General features: G+C 40.2%; 2 protein-coding genes across 3 annotated transcripts in view; both read right to left on the minus strand.

The window, feature by feature from the left end:
* Nucleotides 1–3,257: 3,257 nt before the first annotated feature.
* LOC132426635 (forkhead box protein D4-like 1) lies at nt 3,258–4,649 on the minus strand. The gene has a single exon (XM_060013432.1). The coding sequence runs from the start codon at nt 4,647–4,649 to the stop codon at nt 3,258–3,260; it is 1,392 nt and encodes a 463-aa protein (XP_059869415.1).
* Nucleotides 4,650–7,425: 2,776 nt separating this feature from the next.
* The window catches only part of LOC132427321 (zinc-regulated GTPase metalloprotein activator 1A), a 49,114-nt gene continuing 35,765 nt past the window's right edge, over nt 7,426–20,774 (minus strand). Inside the window, exons 12-15 of one of the 2 annotated variants that reach the window (XM_060014657.1) lie at nt 15,932–16,000; nt 15,764–15,829; nt 13,522–13,651; nt 7,426–12,997 (exon numbers count right to left, since the gene is read on the minus strand). In XM_060014657.1, the coding sequence (XP_059870640.1) occupies nt 12,927–12,997; nt 13,522–13,651; nt 15,764–15,829; nt 15,932–16,000 (336 nt within the window). In that variant the 3' untranslated portion in view covers nt 7,426–12,926. The remainder of the gene's footprint in view (nt 12,998–13,521; nt 13,652–15,763; nt 15,830–15,931; nt 16,001–20,774) is intronic. The other variant, XM_060014658.1, reaches the window with a different exon arrangement.

Genomic DNA, 20,774 nt, shown 5'->3' on the forward strand with positions numbered 1-20,774 from the left:
GAGAGAAACGCGCTTCCTGGCGCGCGAGGCTGGATCCGGGAGCCCGGATGTACGATCTGTGACCGCGGCCCTCTTCCTGCCTCAGCCTCGGCGACCCACTGGAAGCCCAGGCATAAGAAGGTTGCTGACGCCCAGGGGGCTAGTGGTTGAGAAACCCGACAGAGCCCGGTGCCACCGCCCAAGGTCCTCGGGCGAGTTTCTTAATTTCTCTAAATCGCAAATTTCTTATCTGTGTAATGGAGATTCCATAGTGTCTTCTTCATTGGGTGCTGGGAGGGTTAAAGGGGAATCCATTGCCCCGCAGACAGGAAGCAGGAGATAAGGATTAGCCGCTATTGTTACTATTATTAGTGTTATTATTAGCGGGCTGGACCTGAGGGAGAGTCACTTTTCCTTGTTTCTCCTTCTGCCCTCGCCCGGCCTGTCTGCGCCTCCCAGCTACTTCGCACTCCACTCGAGCCCTTTGGCTCCACTACACAGGCAGCTCTGGACGCTTCCAGTCAACCCGTCCTCAGGAAGACTATCCCGAGGGTAGGAGACGACCCCGACCCTCCAGTCCTTTGCGTAACTCGGAAGCGCCGCGCACGCGGGGGTTTAAAATGGACCAGCGTTCTTATCCAAGCTTGGGGCCGAGGCCAACCGCGGGGCGGACAGAAGCCCCGGACCCGGAAGGTGCCCTGACGCCCCTACTCCGACCCCCCGGGGCCTGGGAACCAGAGCTGCGACCTCGAGCTCGACGCGGTACAGGACGCGGCCCGACCTGCTCACCGTGCCGAGCACCACGCGCCCTCGGCCCATTCCCGCTGCCGGCCGCCCCTGCCCCGGGGGCTGCGCCGCCACAAGGCCGGCCGGAACGCGCTAGCCCGGCCCCGTAGTAGCAGCGGCACCAGGCGCTGGTCCGTTCGGCGAGCCCCAGTGAAGGCCGGAGCTCTCCGCGCAGTCGCGGCGCTTCGTGCAGGTGGACCCGAGCGCCACGTGCATTAGGAGAAGAACGTTTAATTTACTCTTCGACGGAATCGATATTTTTCTTGAAGATTGATCGTTCGATATGGTTTCATTCGGTAATAATTAGGACCTTAGGGGCCGGCTGGGGCCGGATTCCGGCCCGCAGTCACCCACGTTCGTGGCTCCGCTGGTCTGGCCTGGGGTCAAGGGAAGGAAGTAAACGGCGTCTCCTGCAGGGCGCGCGGGAGAGCCTCAGAGTCGGCTCTGGGCTCATCCGCGGCTGTACCCGGCGCTCGGACGTTTGTTGATCGAATGAATGAACGAATGTAGGCCTGGAGAGTTTACACACAAAGGGCAAGAGGAAATTGGAATGTGAACGGGTGTGTTGTTGGCGTGAAATAGGCTCCCTTTATATTCTCCCTTATTTCCAAACTCTTAGGTGAGCCTCAACCCGCAGAATTTGCTAAAAGAATCTTAAAGCTGAGGTAATGAGGGCGAGACAGACTGAGTTCACGATTTGGCAAAGCCTAAGGAGGGAGAGGGGGATGAAGGGGATGAAGGGGGTTTGGAGGATCTCCTGCTAGCCCAGGATAGGGGCCGACGTAGTCAAGCGGTGGTGCTTGCCCTGCGGGCGAAGGCTGCAGGTGCAGAGCGAGGGCAATTGAATCGGAAGCTCGAGAATGGCGGCTACCAAGGGTTGGGCTTGGGAACTTTCCAGAACACCCTCGGAACGAACTACTGCAAGCCAGGAGTCAGTGGGGGTCGTAGGCAGAAGTTCCGAGTGATGGGATGGAAATAAGAAGCTGGAGTAAAAATGGGCCAATTAAACGGCTGTGAAAATGTGTGTCTCTATATGTTCCCTCCCTCCTGGAATGAGAAATTCAAAACTGGGGCTGAAGAGTAGATGAGGGGGCACGAGCTTCTTACACTCACGGGGGGCGGGGGGACTTCCTCCAAACCCGAGCGGAATACAGTTCTTTTGAAACGTGAGCCCTGGTCAGGACCTTGAGAGCTGCAGGGTCTCTAGAAATTTGCGTTCTCTGGCGGGAGTATTTCTTGATGGACATCTTCGTCTTGTTTGCCTCCCACCCAGTCACCTGAAACCGAATACAGTGAGACCTTTCTGGTTGCAAAGTCTTTTCAGAAATTTTTTCGAAAGAGAGAGAAAGTTCTTTCTGTTCTAAAGAAAGGGAATATAAGTTCCTAGAAGGTACCTGACCTGGGAGTTTTTTAAATTGCAAATGTCCGGGATCCGAGTGCTTCATTTGATATTTCCCTTTTCTCTGGGCCCTAGTTTTGACATTTCTAATTTTTTAAATTGCCTTTTATTTTTCCCGAATAAACTTTGGTCACCACATCTAAGATTCATGTCAAATCGCCCTTCAACTTATTCAGGAGAAAAATCAACGCTTTAGAAAGATGGAAAGTAAATGGAGAATATATTTAGATGACCTCTAATTATTTTTCACTTATAGATTTCATACATACTAAAATCCCATATTTTAAAAGCCAAAATTTTTTCAACTTCAAATATTCGGAAGTTTTAAAAAACATTTTGAAAATGGATTGTTTCTGACGTCTATAATGAATACGAATTGTAAAACAATTGTTTAACTGGGAGGAAAAAACTAAGTTTTAAAATAAGTTCCATTTAGAAGGCAAAGTAATATAAAATAAACAATGTTGTGTAATGATTTAGCCCTTTATTTAGTCCATATAGTTAGCTTTAATTTTAACACCTCTCCACGCAAGATGGCACATCAGACATACAGATCAGAAATAAATCCTCTGAAATTAAAATTCTACTCATATTACACATTGATTTCAGGAAGACAAAAAGGGCACAAGGATTCTGCGCTGGATTTGGGAATAATACTTGCAGTTCCTAGGGAATGAAGATGGGGGAAACGTTGTGCATTGGACGATTTATTTTCTTTGTTTTTCTTTTAATAACAGAACAAAATGCCCCACTCACGTTCATAGTTCCTCTGGAAATGTGCAAATCGGAAAAGCCTTGGAAGTCACGACTGGAGGCTGGAAAAGAAATGTTCGACGCTGACGCCATCGAACATTTACGTTCAGGTTGTCTTAAGGGAACAATAACCACTTTTCCTTTGTAAGTATTTCGCTGCGAACCGAAATTAGTGGTTGCTCCGCTGTAGGATGCAGGTACACACTCTTGGTCCCGGCTGTGGAAGGTGGAGTGCGTCAGGGCAGGCGGCGAGGAGATCGTGACCCCGGGTGGCTCCGCCCTCCAGGTTGGCTCCCTGTCCGCCCCAAGGAGTCGGGTCCAGGGCAGGTGTGGGTGCTATTCAAAAGGCCGGTGAGGTCCCCTCTCCGCCCGAAAGGGCGACCAGCGACGTCAGCCTAGAGCCCTCTACTCCAGGCTGACACCCCAGGAGCGCCGCTGTGGCGGACAGGTGCCGGCCCAGCAGAGCGCCCTTGCTGGGAGCGCAGCCGCTGGCAGAGTCCTGCTGCTGCTGCTGCTGCTGCTGCTGCTGCTGCTGCTGCTGCTGCTGCTGCTGCAAAATCGTCCGGGCAGCGGATGCGGCGGCGGCGGCGGAGACGTGGAGCAAGGGGGCAGCGGCCTGAGGATGCAACAGGCACGACGGGCGCTGCAGCAGGTGGCGGTAACCCCACGGGGTCGGGGGCAGACTCTGAGCGGCTCCTGTACCAGCTCCCCGGACCCCTTGCAGGATACTCTCGATGCTGAAGGAGGTGCATCCGCCTGCCGGCCGCGACGCCGGCCCCTTGCCCTCCTCCCAAGGCTGGGAGCCTAGCGTGGGCTGCAGCGCCGGAAGGGCGCTGGGGGTCACCAGATCCGCGCCTTGCGCTTTCCTGGGCGCCTCAGCGTAGGCCGGGGCAGAGAGCAGCAGGTAGCGGAGGGGATGAGGATGCAGCAGCGCGCACGGGCGGCTCCCGGGAGTGGAGGCGGGATAGGCCCCCGGGACAGGCTGCGGCGGGGCCGGGGGCCCGAGCAGCATGCCCGGGTAGGGGGTATGCAGGGCGGCGGGCGCAGCGGGCAGGGGGAAGGGGTGGTGCAGGTGGGCTCCCGGAGGCGGGTGGTGGCGCTTGAAGCGCTTCCTGCGCCGAAGGAAGCTGCCGTTGTCGAACATGTCCTGGGAGGCGGGGTCAAGGCTCCAGTAGTTGCCCTTGCCAGGGTGTCCCGGCTCCCGGGGGATTTTGACGAAGCAGTCGTTGAGCGAGAGGTTGTGGCGGATGCTGTTTTGCCAGGCGGGGAACTTGCGACGGTAGTAAGGGAAGCGGCCACTGATGAAGGCGCAGATGCCGCTGAGCGTGAGGCGCTTGTGTGGGCTCTGCAGAATGGCCATGGTGATGAGCGCGATGTATGAGTAGGGGGGCTTCGCCGGCTGCGGGGCGCCCGCAGAGGCCGCCGCAGACCCCATCGGTGCCCCGAACTTGGGGCCAAACTCGGAGGAGTCGCTTGGGCCGCCGCCGCCGCTCTCGGTGCGCTCTCCGGGAAGCGCACCCGCGCCCGCGCCCCGCCGCGCCTTCTGCGGCTCCGGCTGGTGCAGCGGCTCTAGAAGCCCCTGGCTTCCCTCGGGTTCCTCGTCTTCCTCTTCCTCCTCCTCTTCTTCATCTTCCTCCTCTCCCAGGATATCGATCGCACCGTCTTCCCTATCGGAGCCCCGGAGGCTGCGCGGAGGTGTGGAGCGAAGGCGCTCCGCTCTTGGCAAGTTCATGAAGGAGCAGGTCTTGCAGATGCCGGAGAGGTGGCGGCCGCTCACCTGGCTCTGGGTGGGCTGGGCTGGAAGCCTGTGTTAAGAGTGTTCCAAGAAGCAGAGACCCTTGAGGTTACCCTTTTAGGTGGTGTTCTTTTTCTTCTGCCGATTTCTCCTTTCCTACACCATCCGGCAAAGATGCACTTTGCCTTTTATTGAGGCTTCTTCTGAGTCCTTGTGTGGACTCCCCCGTCCCCCTTTATACCCTTGCTTGCCCTACCTCAGAGCGCTCTTCCTTCCTCCCGACGCCGTCCAGTGATGAGGGTCCTTTGAGCATTACCCGACGCGGCAAGAGCCTTCAGCTGGCCCCCTCCTTAGCCAGCAAGGAAGGTGCTTCACTCCTCAGGCTCAGCCAGCCAATTGCGCCAGGAGTTGCATAGGCTCTGTTAACGCACTTTGAAAACCGCGCAGATGAAAAAGGGGGTAGGAAAATATGTACCGGACAATCTAAGGCCACCTCCATATTCAGGCCTCTCTCCTGAAGGATAAAAATAGGAGGTGGGAGAGGGCACTAAAATATACACGGTGTTTGGCTGTAAAAGAATGTATAACAGTAAATATGTTTTTGTGTTTCATATCTGGTTAGTTACCCACTTTCACTGGCGGATTGTGTCCTCCACTCAGAATGAGGAGCTGAAATATTTTTAATGTTCTTACTACATTCCGGAGCTCAGTGGAGTGTGAGAGGGTGTGGCCTCGTCCCTCCTACCGGACACCTCAGCTTCCCAAAATGCTTTCCCTGACCCAAGTTTTCAGAAAAGGCTGAAATGTCCTGTCATGAGGTTGTGGAAGTTCAGGGTGGAGGGAAAGAAAGCAGGAGGGCTAGAGAGAAGTCCCCTTCCAGCAATGATTCTCAACTTCTTTGAACATTTAACCTCAGTATGAAGTAAATTTTATACCACAATCTTGCATAGACTTATATAACTAAAATGAGTTTCATAAAACAAGTGATCAGATATTCTTTCATTTCTTTTTTAATGGCCACGACCAACTAAACTGATTTTGCTGCATACCAACCAGTACAAACCCAGTTTGAAATATCCTTTTCACAAAAATGGCCCAACAACTCCCAAGTATACACCCAGTCTGAGACACCGTCTCTTTCTCTCTCTCCCTTCTTCCTTCTTAAAAAAAAAGCCAACATTAAGCACTTTTTACTATAATAATAAATTCTAATCTTGAAACTTATAGGAGGCAAAAAAGGGCTGCAGTTTCAGTGTCTTAAACTAATTCACCAGGTCATCATTCCTTTCTCACACTAGAGAACAAGATGACAGAGACGCTCTGTTTAAGTCACTTGACATCCTTGGAAGTAACATGATTTTTAGATTGGCTTCAGTTAAATTAGTTCAGAGAATAAAGTAGCAGTGCAGTGCAATATCATTTAATGTGTGTTATATCACCAGGTATCCTATGGTAAAATACTAACAGTACATACTCATAATTTAATACCTACTTGTGAAAAGAATTTGAGGTGGCATCTACTAAAAATTCAGCATAAAAATATTGTATTATGCCATTGATTGTTACATAGTAAATCTTCTATTAGAGTTTGTAAAATGACAACAAATTTTCAGTGAGAAATCAGAAGCCAGCTAATATAACAAAAAATAGCTTAAAGGAGTTAGTTTCTTCAGGATAAAATTTTGAAAACAGCTTTCTTACAAGTCTTTTTAAAGTCTTATCCTCTATTTCTGAGGTGTTTACCCTCTAAGGCTTCTCAGTTGTATGTAGTTTGTTGAAGTAGAACAAATAACAGTTTTCGAGCCTAACAGATTTGTGTTTGAATCCCAAATTAACCAATTACTACTTGTGTGACCTATTAAACTAAGCTTCAGGAGGGCTGGGACAGGTGTCTTATTCAGCCTTAGATTCCCAGATGCCTCCCGCTCAACCCCCTGTAGGTAAGGCACATTTCTTCCATCAGCATAGGAATCCGATTACCTGGGAAAGGGAGCATTGTTAGTTTTCCTACAGTCAACTTCTATGGGGATTTGGGTTATTTAAAAATGAAAGGAGAAAAGTAAGGGCACTAAAAAAAAAAAAAAAAAAAGGCAAAACCACCCCCAATGATGGAAGTATGTCAAAGAGGGCACTGGGAGACAAGAAAGAGCTGCCAATGGCCAAAGCTGGGGCAATTAGCGCATCAAAATATAGTATTAGATTATTAACCAAAGCATAAAATATTCATGTGTCTATACTGATAAAAAGTAGATGACTGAGTAAATACATACATGGGGGAAAGAGGCAAATCTCCCTTGCAGAAAACTTCCAAATACATTATGTAGATATTCCACCCACTAGGAGGTAGAGCATAACCCTCCAGTCTCTTACTGTGGGCAATGCACAAGGACTTCCTTCCAAAGAGAACCATATGAAGTGGGGGGAGGGGGAATAAGTTACCGTGGAGAAACCTCACAAAGGTTTCAGCCAGGTGTCAGGTAATCAATGTCAACATCAACAGTCATAAATCAGGTTGATAGTATGTACCCTTGATATGAGGTGATAAAAATGGGAGACATGACTACCCATGTAGTCATGGTGGGGGGGTGGAGGAGGGTGGATGGATATGGGAATTCCCTTCTACTATCTGCTCTGCTCCATTTTTCTGTAAATGTAAAACTGTTCTGAAAATTCTATTTTATCAAAAAATTAAATGGGAGAAAAAGGGCCTAGTAGCCAAAAAGTAGAAACTCAAATGTCTATCAACTGATGAGCAGATGAACAAAATGTGGTATATAAATAGAATTTTATTCAGCAATAAAAAGAAACAAAATGCTGATACATGCAACAACATGGATGAACCTTGAAAACATTATGGTAGGTCAAACGAGTCCAAACAGGCAAATCTAGAGACAGAAAGTAGACAAGTATCTGCTGGGGAAGAGGGGCAGAGGGAAATGGGGATTAACTGCTAATGGATACAGAGTTTGAGAGCTATGAAAATGTTCTGGAATTACTGATAGATAGTGGTACTGGTTGCCACTACCTGTGGATATACTAAAGCCATGAATTGTATACTTTAAAGGGTAAATTTTTTTGCTAATTATATCTAAATAATATTAATATACAAAATATATCAATGTAAAAATAAATAGCTGTATCAAGGAAAACTAAGTTGAGTTCTTTGGAGATACTCCATTATGGCAAGTAATTCCTTAAGGAAAAAAAAAGGGTGGGGGGACTCTTTCTGTCCCACCTGATTAATTCTTTAATGTTGTGTTACTTTTTGCTCATGAAACACTACAACATTTAACATGGGGTCCGGTGCATAGTGGGCACTCAATAATATTTGGAGATTACTTCTTTCCTAACACTGAATAGGTTTTTTTTTTCCTGAACAAATCTATCAGGGGGTCATAAATGCCATCCGTCCCACTTTGAAAAACCAACCTCTCTCAACTACTGTACAGTGAAGAGGATGTCTGATCTCTCTCCATTTCGCTCTGAAAGTTAAAGGCAATTCAGTTATCAACCAAGTTGATTCTAACTTTAAATAAGTTGATTCTAATATTAAGACTAATTCTGAGAAAAAAGTCTAGTTCTTCTTTCTCATCAAAGTAGGGCAAGTTGCTAGACATTCAAAGACAGAACTCACTTCTTTCAGTATCACCTCCACAATGTACGGCATTTCTAGAACTGGGAAAGTCCTTTCAAAGAAATCTTAAAATATAATTTTCCACCTACATTACTAATCCAAAGGAGACATTTATTCAATTTGTAGCAAGCAACCAAGCCCACAAATGTTTAAAAACCTTTTAGCTTTATTTTGTTGATAATTCCCTTCAAACTTCATAATCTATTAGGAATTAGAGACCCTTTCAATCCCTGGCCTTCCCTCACCCCCTGGGCTGACCCTTCCCACAGCTATCTTACACTCAGTACTAATGTTCTTGCCCCTTTCACTAAAAGCTGGAAAAGCCTAGGAAAGAATCATGTAAGAAGCTGTGCAGAAGCTTGAATGTATTATCAAGTCTTGCTGGAAAAGGAGAATTTACATTTACTGAAACTCTACAGTCAGGTTACTTTAAATTTAATCCCTGAGAGATTTGCACCTGAACTTTATGAATAAGGAGGCAAAGGTTTAGAGAGACTTAGTAATTTATCCTATATATTACTCAGTAAACTATAAACTTACAGATGAACTATGCCTAAACCCTGATTATCATCATTACCATAATCATAATACCCTGAAAATTTTCTATGGTTAGCAGAATAATGGCCCATGTTATTTATTTGTTAGTGATTTCCATTATAAAAATAAAATCTTCTCTTGAGGATATCTATTGGAGGTTCCAAACCCCTCTGAAGTACAGGTTAAGCTGGTAATGTCTCTGATCACTGAAAAATACTTCATTTTGGGAAAAATAAGAACAAAGAACAGGGCAATGCATATTTAAAAGAACTTATAAATAACATAAAAATACAGTAAAAAAAAAAATCTAAATTAAAACAGTGAGATGCCATTCCATCCAGAATGGCAAAGGTTAAAATGTGTTAGCTAGGTTTGGAAAAAAGGGTACTTTCATACACTCCTGTTTTACAGCAAGAAGGTACAGCCATTTGGGAAGGCAATTTATCAGTATCTGTTAAGAACTTTAAATGTGCATATCCTGGAAGCCAGTGATTCCACCCTTACATATCTCTTCCAGAGAAACATTCTCATATAAAAACAAAGAGGCGCACATAATGATGTTCACTGCAGCACTGTCTGCAATTTCAAAAACAGGAAACAACTAGTTCATCTGCCACGGTGATCACAACCACATCACTTGTCCAGCTCAAAGCCCTTCAGCCACTTCCCAGGGCTTTCAGAATAAACCAAATATTTTGCTCTGTCCTGTAAGCAAAAAGCCCGGCCCTGGCTCACAACTCCAATCCCACCTCCTACCCTGGCTTTCGAACCTTCCACCACACTTGCCTTCTTCCTGGTCTTCCAGCACACTATACGGGTTCCCACCTAAAGGCCCTCTCCACTGCTTGCTCCCCTCTGTGTAGAATCTTCTCCCTGACTTTGCATCAATGACTCCTTTTAACTCTGTTCTCAACTTAAAAGCCACCTCTGGCAACCTGGATGAACCTTGAGGTTCATTATGCTAAGTGAAATAAGTTAGAGAAAGACAAATACTGTAGGATTTCACTCATCTGTGGAATATAAAAAACAAACGAACAAAACAAATAAATGAGCAAAACAAAACAAAACAAAACACATGGATACAGAGAGCAGAGCAATGGTTACCAGAGGGGAAGGGGAAGGAAACTAAACTGTATGGAGAAGGATGGAAACTAAATTTTTGGTGGTGAGCACACTGTAGTGTATACAGAAGTAAAAATATAATGTTGTACACATGAAACTTATACAATGTTAAAAGCTAACGTCACCTCAATAAGAAATAAAGTTTTTTAAAAAATGACAATTTTCACCAAATTGTACTATAGATTGAATTCAATTCAGTTAAAATCCTAGCAGCCTTTTTGAAGAAACTGACATGTTAATGATAAAATTTATATTGAAAACAAAAATACCTAAAATAGCTGTAACAACTCTGAAAAAGATAAACAAGATTGGAATATTTACACTACCTAATTTCAAAACTTACTCTAAGGCTAAAGTTATCAGGACAGTGTGGTAGTGCCATAAGGACAGACGAATGAAAATAATGTCCATGAAAACACACACACACACACACACACACACACACGCCACGTGATTTTCAGCAAAGGTGCAAAAAGCTCATTCAAAGGGCAAAAGAGTTTTCAAGACATAACGATGGAACAATTAACTTGAAATGGATCATGATGCTAAATGTTAAGAGCTAAAATTATTAAGTTCCTAAAAGAAAACATAGGAAAGATCTTTGTGACATTGGGATTAGCAAAAAGTTCTAAAATAGCCCCAACCCACCAAAAACAAAAAAGCCACTTCTCCTCAGAAAGGCTTTTCATGCCCACTCATTCTAAACTCAGTTTTGATTTTTATCAGCCTTCTTCAGGCACCTGGTATTTTCTCACTTATTTATATCCCTCCATTAGAATGTAAGCAATACAAACCTGGCTTTTAACCATCATGTGCAGTTTCAGCCCCAGCACTAATACTGGGCAAACTTGGAAGCTCTCAATGAATGTTTTTTTAAAGAAATGTATTCTATGCTATACTATGAATTTCTGTCCAGCAGTTAAAGACATATTTATATGCATTGTCATGGAAAGATCTAAGATTAATAGTTTTTTTTAAAGAGCAAACTGCATTATAATATGTAAAGAATGATTTTTTATTTAAAACACACATTATAAAAATCTTTCCTTGAGGATATTTATGGCAAGTTTGTAAGTTTCCCAAAGAAATTCCTTAAATGATAGCTTTATTATTGGAAAATAATTCACTTTGGGAAACAATGTAAACCATAATGTGTGCATAAGTGAAAAGAAACATCTAAAAGGATAGACATTAAACTGACAACACTGCTTACCCAGAAGTGACAGTGACTGAAGGAGAAAGGTCAGGAGAGACTGACTTCATCTGTAATGCTTGTGTTTTACAACACAAATGTAGTCATGCAATACTTTTGTAAAGAAAAATATTTAAAGATTAATACATTATAAAGAAAAAAACCAAATATTTATCAGTTTAAAACAGATTTTTAAGAGTTTAGATTAATATTACTTCAAACATGTCTCCCACAACAGTACCATTAATTATAAGCCCTTTCTCATGGCCTAGAACAGATGAATCTAAATACTTATTATTTGCCAATGAACATTATGAAGTATTATCATGACTACGTTAATTATAAAACAAATTGAAATTGTTAGGAAGGAGAAAACATTTATCTATGCTCTGTTGTGGGCCAAGAGCTGAGCTGGGTGTATTACAAACCTATTTAACCCTCACAACAAGCTTGAATGTTTGATATTATCACTGTCCACTTTAAAGTAAGAAAACTAATCTCAGAGAAATACTTTGCCCAAGATTATACAGCCAAGAAGCAGCAGAGCTGGAATTAAAGCCCTAGAATTAAAGACCTGACTCAAAAATCAGCTGACTTTCTATCAGGCAATTGGCTGCCACAAAATAATCGTATTCTCTTAACCACAAGTTAAGAGAATAGATTCAGGAGGCAAATGGATGAACATAAAGAAGTTATATTAAAAAGGTACAAAACACAGGGGACGGGAGATAGATAATCTAATCAATTAGCCTGCCTCCAACTACTGGAACCATTCAAGATACATAGATGTAATTTTGACTTAAAGTTCTGAAAAAATATTCCAAAAGCCATTCTGACAGCCTTCTGATATTTAACAACCATTAACTCTTCTTTAAATTCCATTTAATGCCTTTCTCTTACAATCTGAATATAGTTAAGCTGACCTGGCCTTTAGCAGGAAGAAGAGAAAAGTAATCCATTGTATACTTACACGCCTACCATTTATGTAAAGATTGTTAAATTATCAAAAGTTAAATGCATTTACATCTGAAGTTTTATACCTTGTCACTTTTTAGTTTATATTGAAAAATAAAGAAGTTTAAAAAAAAAAGATGAATTTAATACCAGTAGTAAAATCTACTTTAAAACTAAAATCTACTCTAAAATTAAAAACTCTACAATTGAAATCTTTGAAATATATTACAAAGTGAATGGCTGAAGTTCCATTACACTGACTACCAGTAAGGCTTAGAATCTGACTAAGAATAAGAGAAAGTTTCAGTTAATTTCTTTGATTTAGGTTTCTTCCACTTATAAGTCTCTACCACTGTAAACCCTTTATTTCCTTTAATAAAAATGGTGACATTGTTTTTAAAAATTTTTGTTATTAACAATAAAATTACATCCACGCAATCAGCTGAAGTTCTAAGGGAAAATGACAATGTTGAAGTAAGTTTTCCCATTATTATTATTATAACTTCCATGAGTGAGAAATTCAGCATATGTAAACTCCAAAGCCAATTCTGCAAGATATGTTTATGAATCATCTGTCCACAAAAAAAAGTCAGAGGACAGTGTATTTTATTGTATGAATATCAAATGTTTTATAATACTGATTTACTATGTTGTATGTATTCTATAAAATAAATACTATTTTAAAGTTTACACTGGAATTCGTAAGAGAAGTAATGCAAAGAATAGATGCTTGAAATACATCCAATAGGAAACTTATTCCCAATTTTATCATCCAATCCTTTTGGTGATGCTTCTAGTGTTATGGACAAACTTGATCTTCTTTGAAATGTGTTGTTCATTGATTTTCTGTTTCAGTCACAGTAGCTATAAATAGTTGTTTAAGAATATCCTTATCTAAATTCCTGCCTGCAAACAGAACAAAACATGGTATGAGTATATGATGCTTATTAAAATGACACAGTTTACCTATCAAGTCCAGATCATTAAATGCTTCATGATCTTCAGAAATGTATAAAAACAACAGTAATTAATGATTCCTTCCTTAACTTTCTAATTAAGTCCCTTAGAACCAAGTTGGCATTTGGATTAATCACTTTTCTGAAATTATTTGAAGAAGAGTAAAAGGCTTAACAAGTTCTTATGATGTTATCTCATAATTAAGACAAATACATTAACCACAAGCTTATTCAGATTTACAAAAGAGGTTCAGATTGGTTAGTACTGCTTACATAGCACATTATATCCCTTTCTCTCTCTCTCTCTCTCTCTTTTGCTTTAGAAATTTAACTGTTTATAAGGGAAAAGAATCTGAAAAAAATAGATATATATGTATGTATAACTAAATCACTTTGCTGTACACCTGAAAATAACACAACATTGTAAATCAACTATACTTCAATTTAAAAAAAAGTTAACTGTTTGTCACTTACCAATAAAGACCAGTCGATTTGTTCTCTCACTGTCATGTTCCCAGCTCACTGGTGTCTCCTCCAGATCATACAGCTCATGGACGCCCTGGACAATCACTTGTTGTGGTTTGTCTTTGATCGACACCAGCCCCTGCTCAGAGGAGAATGAGCAATCAGCCACAGTTTGAATTTAAAAGCAGAAATCGAGCATCAATGTTAATGGATTAATTACTCCCATTTCTTTTTAAAATACAAACTCATAAAGGAGATGCTGTTAAAATTATTTAATTCCAGTTATTTGTGCATTAAAGTGTTTCCTAAATCCTCCAATTTTTAAAAAAGGCTTCTGCACACATTTTTTTTTTAAAACAATCCCTATTTCTAATGCTAAAATTAATATATGTAATTAGGATGTTTATTCAGTGTTACCACAATGAAAACTGAAACAACCAAATGATAAAACATGTTATATCTCAAATTCTACCAATTATTCTACTTTTAAGGATTTTATACTTGTTTCACAGTTTTAGTGGGAAAATTTGAGAAGTTAAAGGATTTTGGTGATAATCTGTTTTTGAATGGGTTGTAATAAATGGAGTAGATAATGATGAAATAAAGGTAAAGAAAAACTATTATATTTATCTGAATAAAATTCATTTAACATTGCTTTGCAGAAATGAGGAACAAATTATCTGATGAACTGGCCTAGGGGATGAAATAATTTCTCTGAAATAATGTTTGTTATACATATTTATTATAAAAATAATATATATATTGAAAAATAGTAAGAGACAAACCACTGTCATTCCCACCACATAATTTTTGATGTATTCATGTATTTGGGGTACATGTTCTTCCAGTTTTCTTTTCTTGTGCAGAGTTTTGTTTTCTGCTTTTCAAATCTGAGTTTTAATATGTAACAACAAACTCCATGGAGAGAATTACCTAAGCATCAATTTTATACTTGTATAAAGACTTTGAAGTTGTCAGCTGTTATTAGAGTTAACAGTTTAAACATGTTGATTATTTTCAGACTAGTATAATACTTTGTAACAGCAAAGAGAAGGAGGTCTATGAAGAGAAAGGCTGTGGTGCCTCAGATGTCCCAGCGTTGCTGTGATGAGAGGAAGGCCAAAAGAAGAACCAAGGAGGACAGCTGCAGAACAACTGTCATACACGAAGGACAAAATCCAGACTGGGATGGTGCAAGATGAGCCACTGAACTCTATACAGAGGTCTCGTTGCTGCATTAGTATAAACGCCCAAATGGTTGCTTTTCTAGGTAACCACCCCCCATTCAGTACTAGGGGATAAAAGCAGTTACAGAATGAAATATGATCTTCCAATTAGGATCACAGAATGTAGATGGGGACACAGTCATAAAGAAGCAGCAGGATCTGGCTTAGTTCCTCTGCGGGGGAACGACTGGGGAATAGATTCAGCTGTGCTGCTCTGCAGCACCAATCCCAGGTGGAACCAGCACAGGGAGTGAAGAAATCTAAACCAAAATAGTTTCCCGGTCACTCTAGTGGCCCTAGGAAGTCGGCTGCTAGCCAGAGAATCTAGCTACTAACAGTAATGATAATAAACAGTAATAATAAAACCTTATGCACACTTCTGGAAACACAGGAGTAGACACTCAAATGACTGTTGATTCGTTAAGCACACAGCCTAGAACCCACTGCTTCCTAGAAAAAACACCTTTTGTAACATAATACCCAAATATCAAGTAATATGAAGGGATTTCCAAACAGAGCAAGAATTCTTCTAGTCCTCTGTAACACTGTCTCACAGTATAACAAATGTTTAGTGTCTGCTAAATTCATGAAGAAACATAAGGTTCAGCTGCAGCAAGATTTCTAATATTACTCCTCTGTTAATGAAGCTCTCTTAGAAAAACCAACACAAGAAAACTTTCCGTTTTCTCTGACTAACCAAGCTGTGTGCCAAGGGGAGGAGAGTTTTAACAAGTCAAGCTCATTAGCTAGATAACCGCTCTGAGCACCTGGCAGTAGAGAGCAGGGGGTAAGGTTTCAAAGCACACAGGTTGTTTTAGCTGCAACACTCAATGAAGCTGTGCAAATAAATCATGCTTTATGCAATGACTTCCAAAGCTTCTTTTCAGAAATGGAAATAAGGAAAAACAGACAAAGGTTATTTGGACTAAAACTAGTCCTTGTGTTTAAGACTAAATATGGTTTTGTGTAACAGCAAAGAAAGGGACTTTGTCCAAAAGTATAAAGCTGTAAGCTATGTACTGCACCTTTAGTCGTATGACCTCCATGCAGTCGTCATCCCTGTTTCTCACATTCTTTTCCCACAGAAGATTCTGTATCAAGTGACATATTTTAATAAGATCAACCACTGCTCATAGGAACAACTACATAGCAAAACAATTGATAAATCATTAATCAGTTAAAATTGCATTCACCTGAATATAGACATTTAGACTTTCTTCCTTTGCATTTCCTGGTACTTCGAATGTGACTGTAATAATACTCTGTAAATCAAGAGATAGTCAATAATGATTTTTTATAGTAATGTCAAAATATTTTTTTAAATCACAAGTTTTAAGATGAAAAGTAAGGAAACATTCATGGGCATCTGTGTTGCCTTAACAACTATATTAGGTATATCTTTTTCACTATATTTGCTCATTTTTGGTATCAGCAACTCCATGTTCTATATTCTGCAGAGTTAGTCAATGGCTTAGTATTTACACAGAGAAACTCTTATGAAAGGATACTCATTGTTTAATTCATTCTTTACAAGATTCTCAGCACTAAGAGAGAGGGTAATATAGAGAGCGTATCAACTATGTACTGGACGAGGTACTTTTGCCTGGGTCACTTTATTTCATCTTTTCATTTACTCATGACAGCAATCCTGTGGATTAAAGAGAACTATTTCCATTTTATAAATTGGGGAAGATGAGGCTTAGAAAAAATAAACTACAAAATGCAAACATTTTCTGGGAAAAATAAATATAAGTTAAAAGATTCAGTTTCTCTCTGACCAAACATGTACCAAGGGAAGAAGAGTTCCTAGAGATGAGAATGATAATATAATGTCATCTTTGGTTTTAGAAGGTTGACATCAACATTTATAGAATGTTAACTCTGAGATTTATTTTTCCTCCTGAGCTTGATAAACCCCTCACTGTCCACTCTAAGGAATTTCCTCTAGCTGAGCACATAATTAAAATCCAAACCTCCGTTTGCCACAGTAACCCAAAATTTCAAAATTAATGATAAAAATACATAAGGGCTAAGCATAACACAATAAAAGCACAAACACCACCTTGGATAATAACATGCTGAAACCAAGCTTTAAAACAGGCAGGACGAACACACTAATGCACAGCTTTGCATAACTGTCCAGAACCACATATCTTAACAAATAATACTTAAAACTCCATACCAAAATGTATAGCAAGTCATATAGCATATCAAAATATACAGCAAAAGGTTGCCAAATGAAACATAATTTGTCAGTTTCAAAAGACAGTAGTAATTCAACTTTCAAAAATGCTTAAAATATTTTATTCAAGTTGGATAACTTGGCTTTTAACGTTGGGAATGTCTTAGTATAGGACTCAATATTGTCTTATTCTTAGCTTAAAGAATTTTGTATCAGGAATGATTTTTGCTTTTGGCAAGTTAGAGATATGACAATATCTCTAAGGGGTACAATTAACTGCAATGTGAAATTTTAAAAATGGTTTTAAAAATTAAGACAATGCATCCTGGGGCTCAAGGAGGGAGAGATACTTTTAGAACTAGATGTTTTTCTGTACCAATAAACTCTTCTCATATTAGACAAACCCTAAAGAAGACGAAACCCATAAATGCCCAGTGCAGAAGATAAGGGTCACAATGCATAGTTCACAACTGGCTCTACTAATAAGTATACATAGAATTCCACCTGGGTTTTCTCATCTACCTTACCACCTTCCAAACCCAGGTCCTCTTTATCAGGATGACCAAGAAAACCATGAAAAATAGAGAAATGCATTAAACATCACTCAGTGATAAAACTGTAATGACATACATGATATGTCCTAGGTATTACCCATTTCAGACTTCTTTTTGAACCTAAAAAATGTTTATTTTGAACCTAAAATTAACTCTCCTCTCTGCAGACACAGAAAGAAGCAGAAACCTGAGGCAATAATTCAGAAAACTGAAGCAAAATAAGGTACTGCCCCTAAAATAAAATTTAGGAATAACTCCCAAATTTTTGTAGTTTGGTGTGTTTTTTCTTTAACCTACCAGGTTATTTCCCTCAGTTTTCTACTCTTTTACAAACAATACCTAATATGCAATAATTTCTATATATTTTTTCATCTGGAAAACTAAGCCCACTAACATGCTTGAACACAAAACCTCTGTCACCACACTCCACTCCTCTGCTCCTCTTTCCCTGTATCACCTCTGCTGTGATATCCTGCCATCAGGTACATAGCTAAATATTTGGTGTTTTCATCCAAATCAGTTTACCTTCTAAATTTCCCTATTTCTAGGTTCCTCTTGTCTATCTAGGCTTGTTTCCCATCATTTCTCTCTCTCCTTACTGCTCACCATCAGTTACTTAGGCTATTCATGCAAACCTACCTGTGCTCGTTTTATACCATTTCCATTCTCACTGTAACCAGCATGGATCAGGCCCTAATCACAGGGTATCTGGACTTCTGCAATATCTTCCTGCTTGGTCTCCTGACTCCACACTCCAATCCAGCTCACCGGACACTGTCCAATAGCAGAGCATGAGTTCTCTTTGTCTGGCAAATCAAAGCCTAATACCTTAGGTCAGGATTCCAATACCAAGCATTCACCAGGACTTCTGCACTAGAATACTGCTCTTCTAGAGCACTGTCACTTTCCCACTTTTAAAGATCTGGATTGCTCTTTCCCTTATTTCTTCCAGTCTAAAAAAACACAAAAAACAAAAAACCTCCTAGTTTAAGGCTACTTTTTAGTGTATAAATCAGAATAGCAGTTACATCTTTGGAAGAAGAAGGGTTACCAACTGGGAAGGGACACAAGGGAACTCTCTTAACAGTTTTGGAAATCTTTATCTTGATCTGAGTGAGAATTACAGAGATATGTGTTCATGTGTACATATGGACAGCTATATAGGCACAAATGTAAGTAAAGATACATTGACTTGTACTCTAAAACCCTGTATGCTTTATGTTAAAAAAAAAAGAAAAAAGAAAAAACTATCTTTCATGAAGCTTCAGATCCACTAAACCAAATGAGACTGTTCATGCTTCTGAAACCCATAGTCCTTGATCTGCAATATTATATTATACTCTGCCCTATGTTTATATATCTAAAGCAGGAAAGTGCATCAGAATCTCCTGCAGAGCTTTTTTAAAAAAAATAGACATGCCCTATTTACTGGTAAAATAACTTAATGTCTGGGATTTGCTTTAATACATACCAGCAAAGGTGATGGGTATTTGCAGGTTCATTATACTATTCCACTTTTATTTATGCTTGAAATTTTCCATTAAAAATTTTTTTAAAACACTCCAGCAAAAGAAATGTTAGGAAGATGGATAAAATAAAATCGGCAAAATGGTAAAAGCCATTGCAACTGGGTCATCTGCACAGGGGATTGATTCATTTTAATATTCTCTCTACTTTTGTATATCTTTGAAAATTTCCATAATAAAATGTTAAAAATATACATACACATTAATTTGCACATACCCAAGGTCTACTCCTGGAGATGTGAGAGATGGGGACCACTGAATGTCCAATATTTTTTAAAAGCCTACAAGTGATTCTGACCTACATTCCCATTTGAGAATCACAGCTTTTCATTCTTCACTGAGCACCCACCATATACCACATCCTGTGCTAAGCAATGAGGAATGTATATTTAGGAATTTATAGACTACCATAAGGGAAAAGCACTTCAACCCAAACTACAAGACATTATAAATGCCACAACAGGGGTACATTCAAGATACTGTGGGTATAGATAATGGCCATGATAAAGGTTCTTGAAAGTAAATACTACATATTCTTCATCTTCTACTCCTATGACTCCTAGTATGATGTCCTTCACCTAGAAGAATGTGATGTGCTTCAACTTCTTCTTTATGACTAATACTGAGTATCATAAAGAATTTTTCTAAAAATTCTACCTCTAGGGACTTGTAACTTCTCTCATTCACTCATTTGAAAGATAAGTAAGATATACTGTGCTCACGGATTAGAAGAATTAATATTGTTAAAATGTCCATACCACCCAAAGCAATCTACAGATTCAATGCAATCCCTATCAAAATACCCTTGGCATTTTTTTTACAAAACTAGAACAAATGATCCTAAAATTTGTATAGAACCAGAAAAGACCCAAAAAGCCAAAGCAATCTTGAGAAAAAACAAAGAGGGAGGTATCACATGCCTTGTTTTCAAACTATATTATAAAGCTATAGAAATCTAAACAGTATGGTACTGGCACATAAACAGACACACAGATCATTGAAATAGGATACAGAGCCCAGAAATAAACCCACACTCATATGGTCAATTAATCTATGACAAAGGAGGCAAGAATATACAATGAGGAAAAGACAGTCTCTTCAGTAAATGGTACTAGGAAAACAGGACAGCTACATGGAAAAGAATGAAACTAGACCACTTTCTTAAACCGTATAAAAAATAAACTTGAAATGGATTAAAGACTTAAATGTAAGAACTGAAACCAAAAAACTCCTAGAAGAAAACAGAAGCACTACACTCTTTGACATAGGTCTTAGCAATATTTTCTTGGATCTGTTTCCTCAGATAAGAGCAACTAAAGCAAAAATAAACTACTGTGACTACATCAAACCAAAAAGCTTTTGCACAGCAAATGAAACCATCAGTAAAATGAAAAGGCAACCTACTGAATGGGAGAAGATATTTGCAACTGATTTGTCTAATACATGATTAATATCCAAAATATACAAAGAAATCACACAATTCAGTATCACAAAAAACCCAAACAATCTGATTAAAAAATGGGCAGAAGATATGAACAGACATTTTTCCAAGACATACAGATGGCCAACAGACACATGAAAAGATGCTCAATATCACTAAGCATCAGGGAAAAGCAAATCAACCACAATGAGATATGACCTCACACCTGTCAAAATGGCTATTCTCAAAAAGACAAAAAATAATAAGTGTTGGTGGAGATGTAGAGAAAAGGGAACTCTCATGCACTGTTGGTAGGAATGAAAATTGGTACAGCCACTATGGAAAACAATAATG

This window comes from Delphinus delphis, chromosome 6 (genome assembly GCF_949987515.2).
Source record: "Delphinus delphis chromosome 6, mDelDel1.2, whole genome shotgun sequence".
Classification (NCBI taxonomy): Eukaryota; Metazoa; Chordata; class Mammalia; order Artiodactyla; family Delphinidae; genus Delphinus; species Delphinus delphis.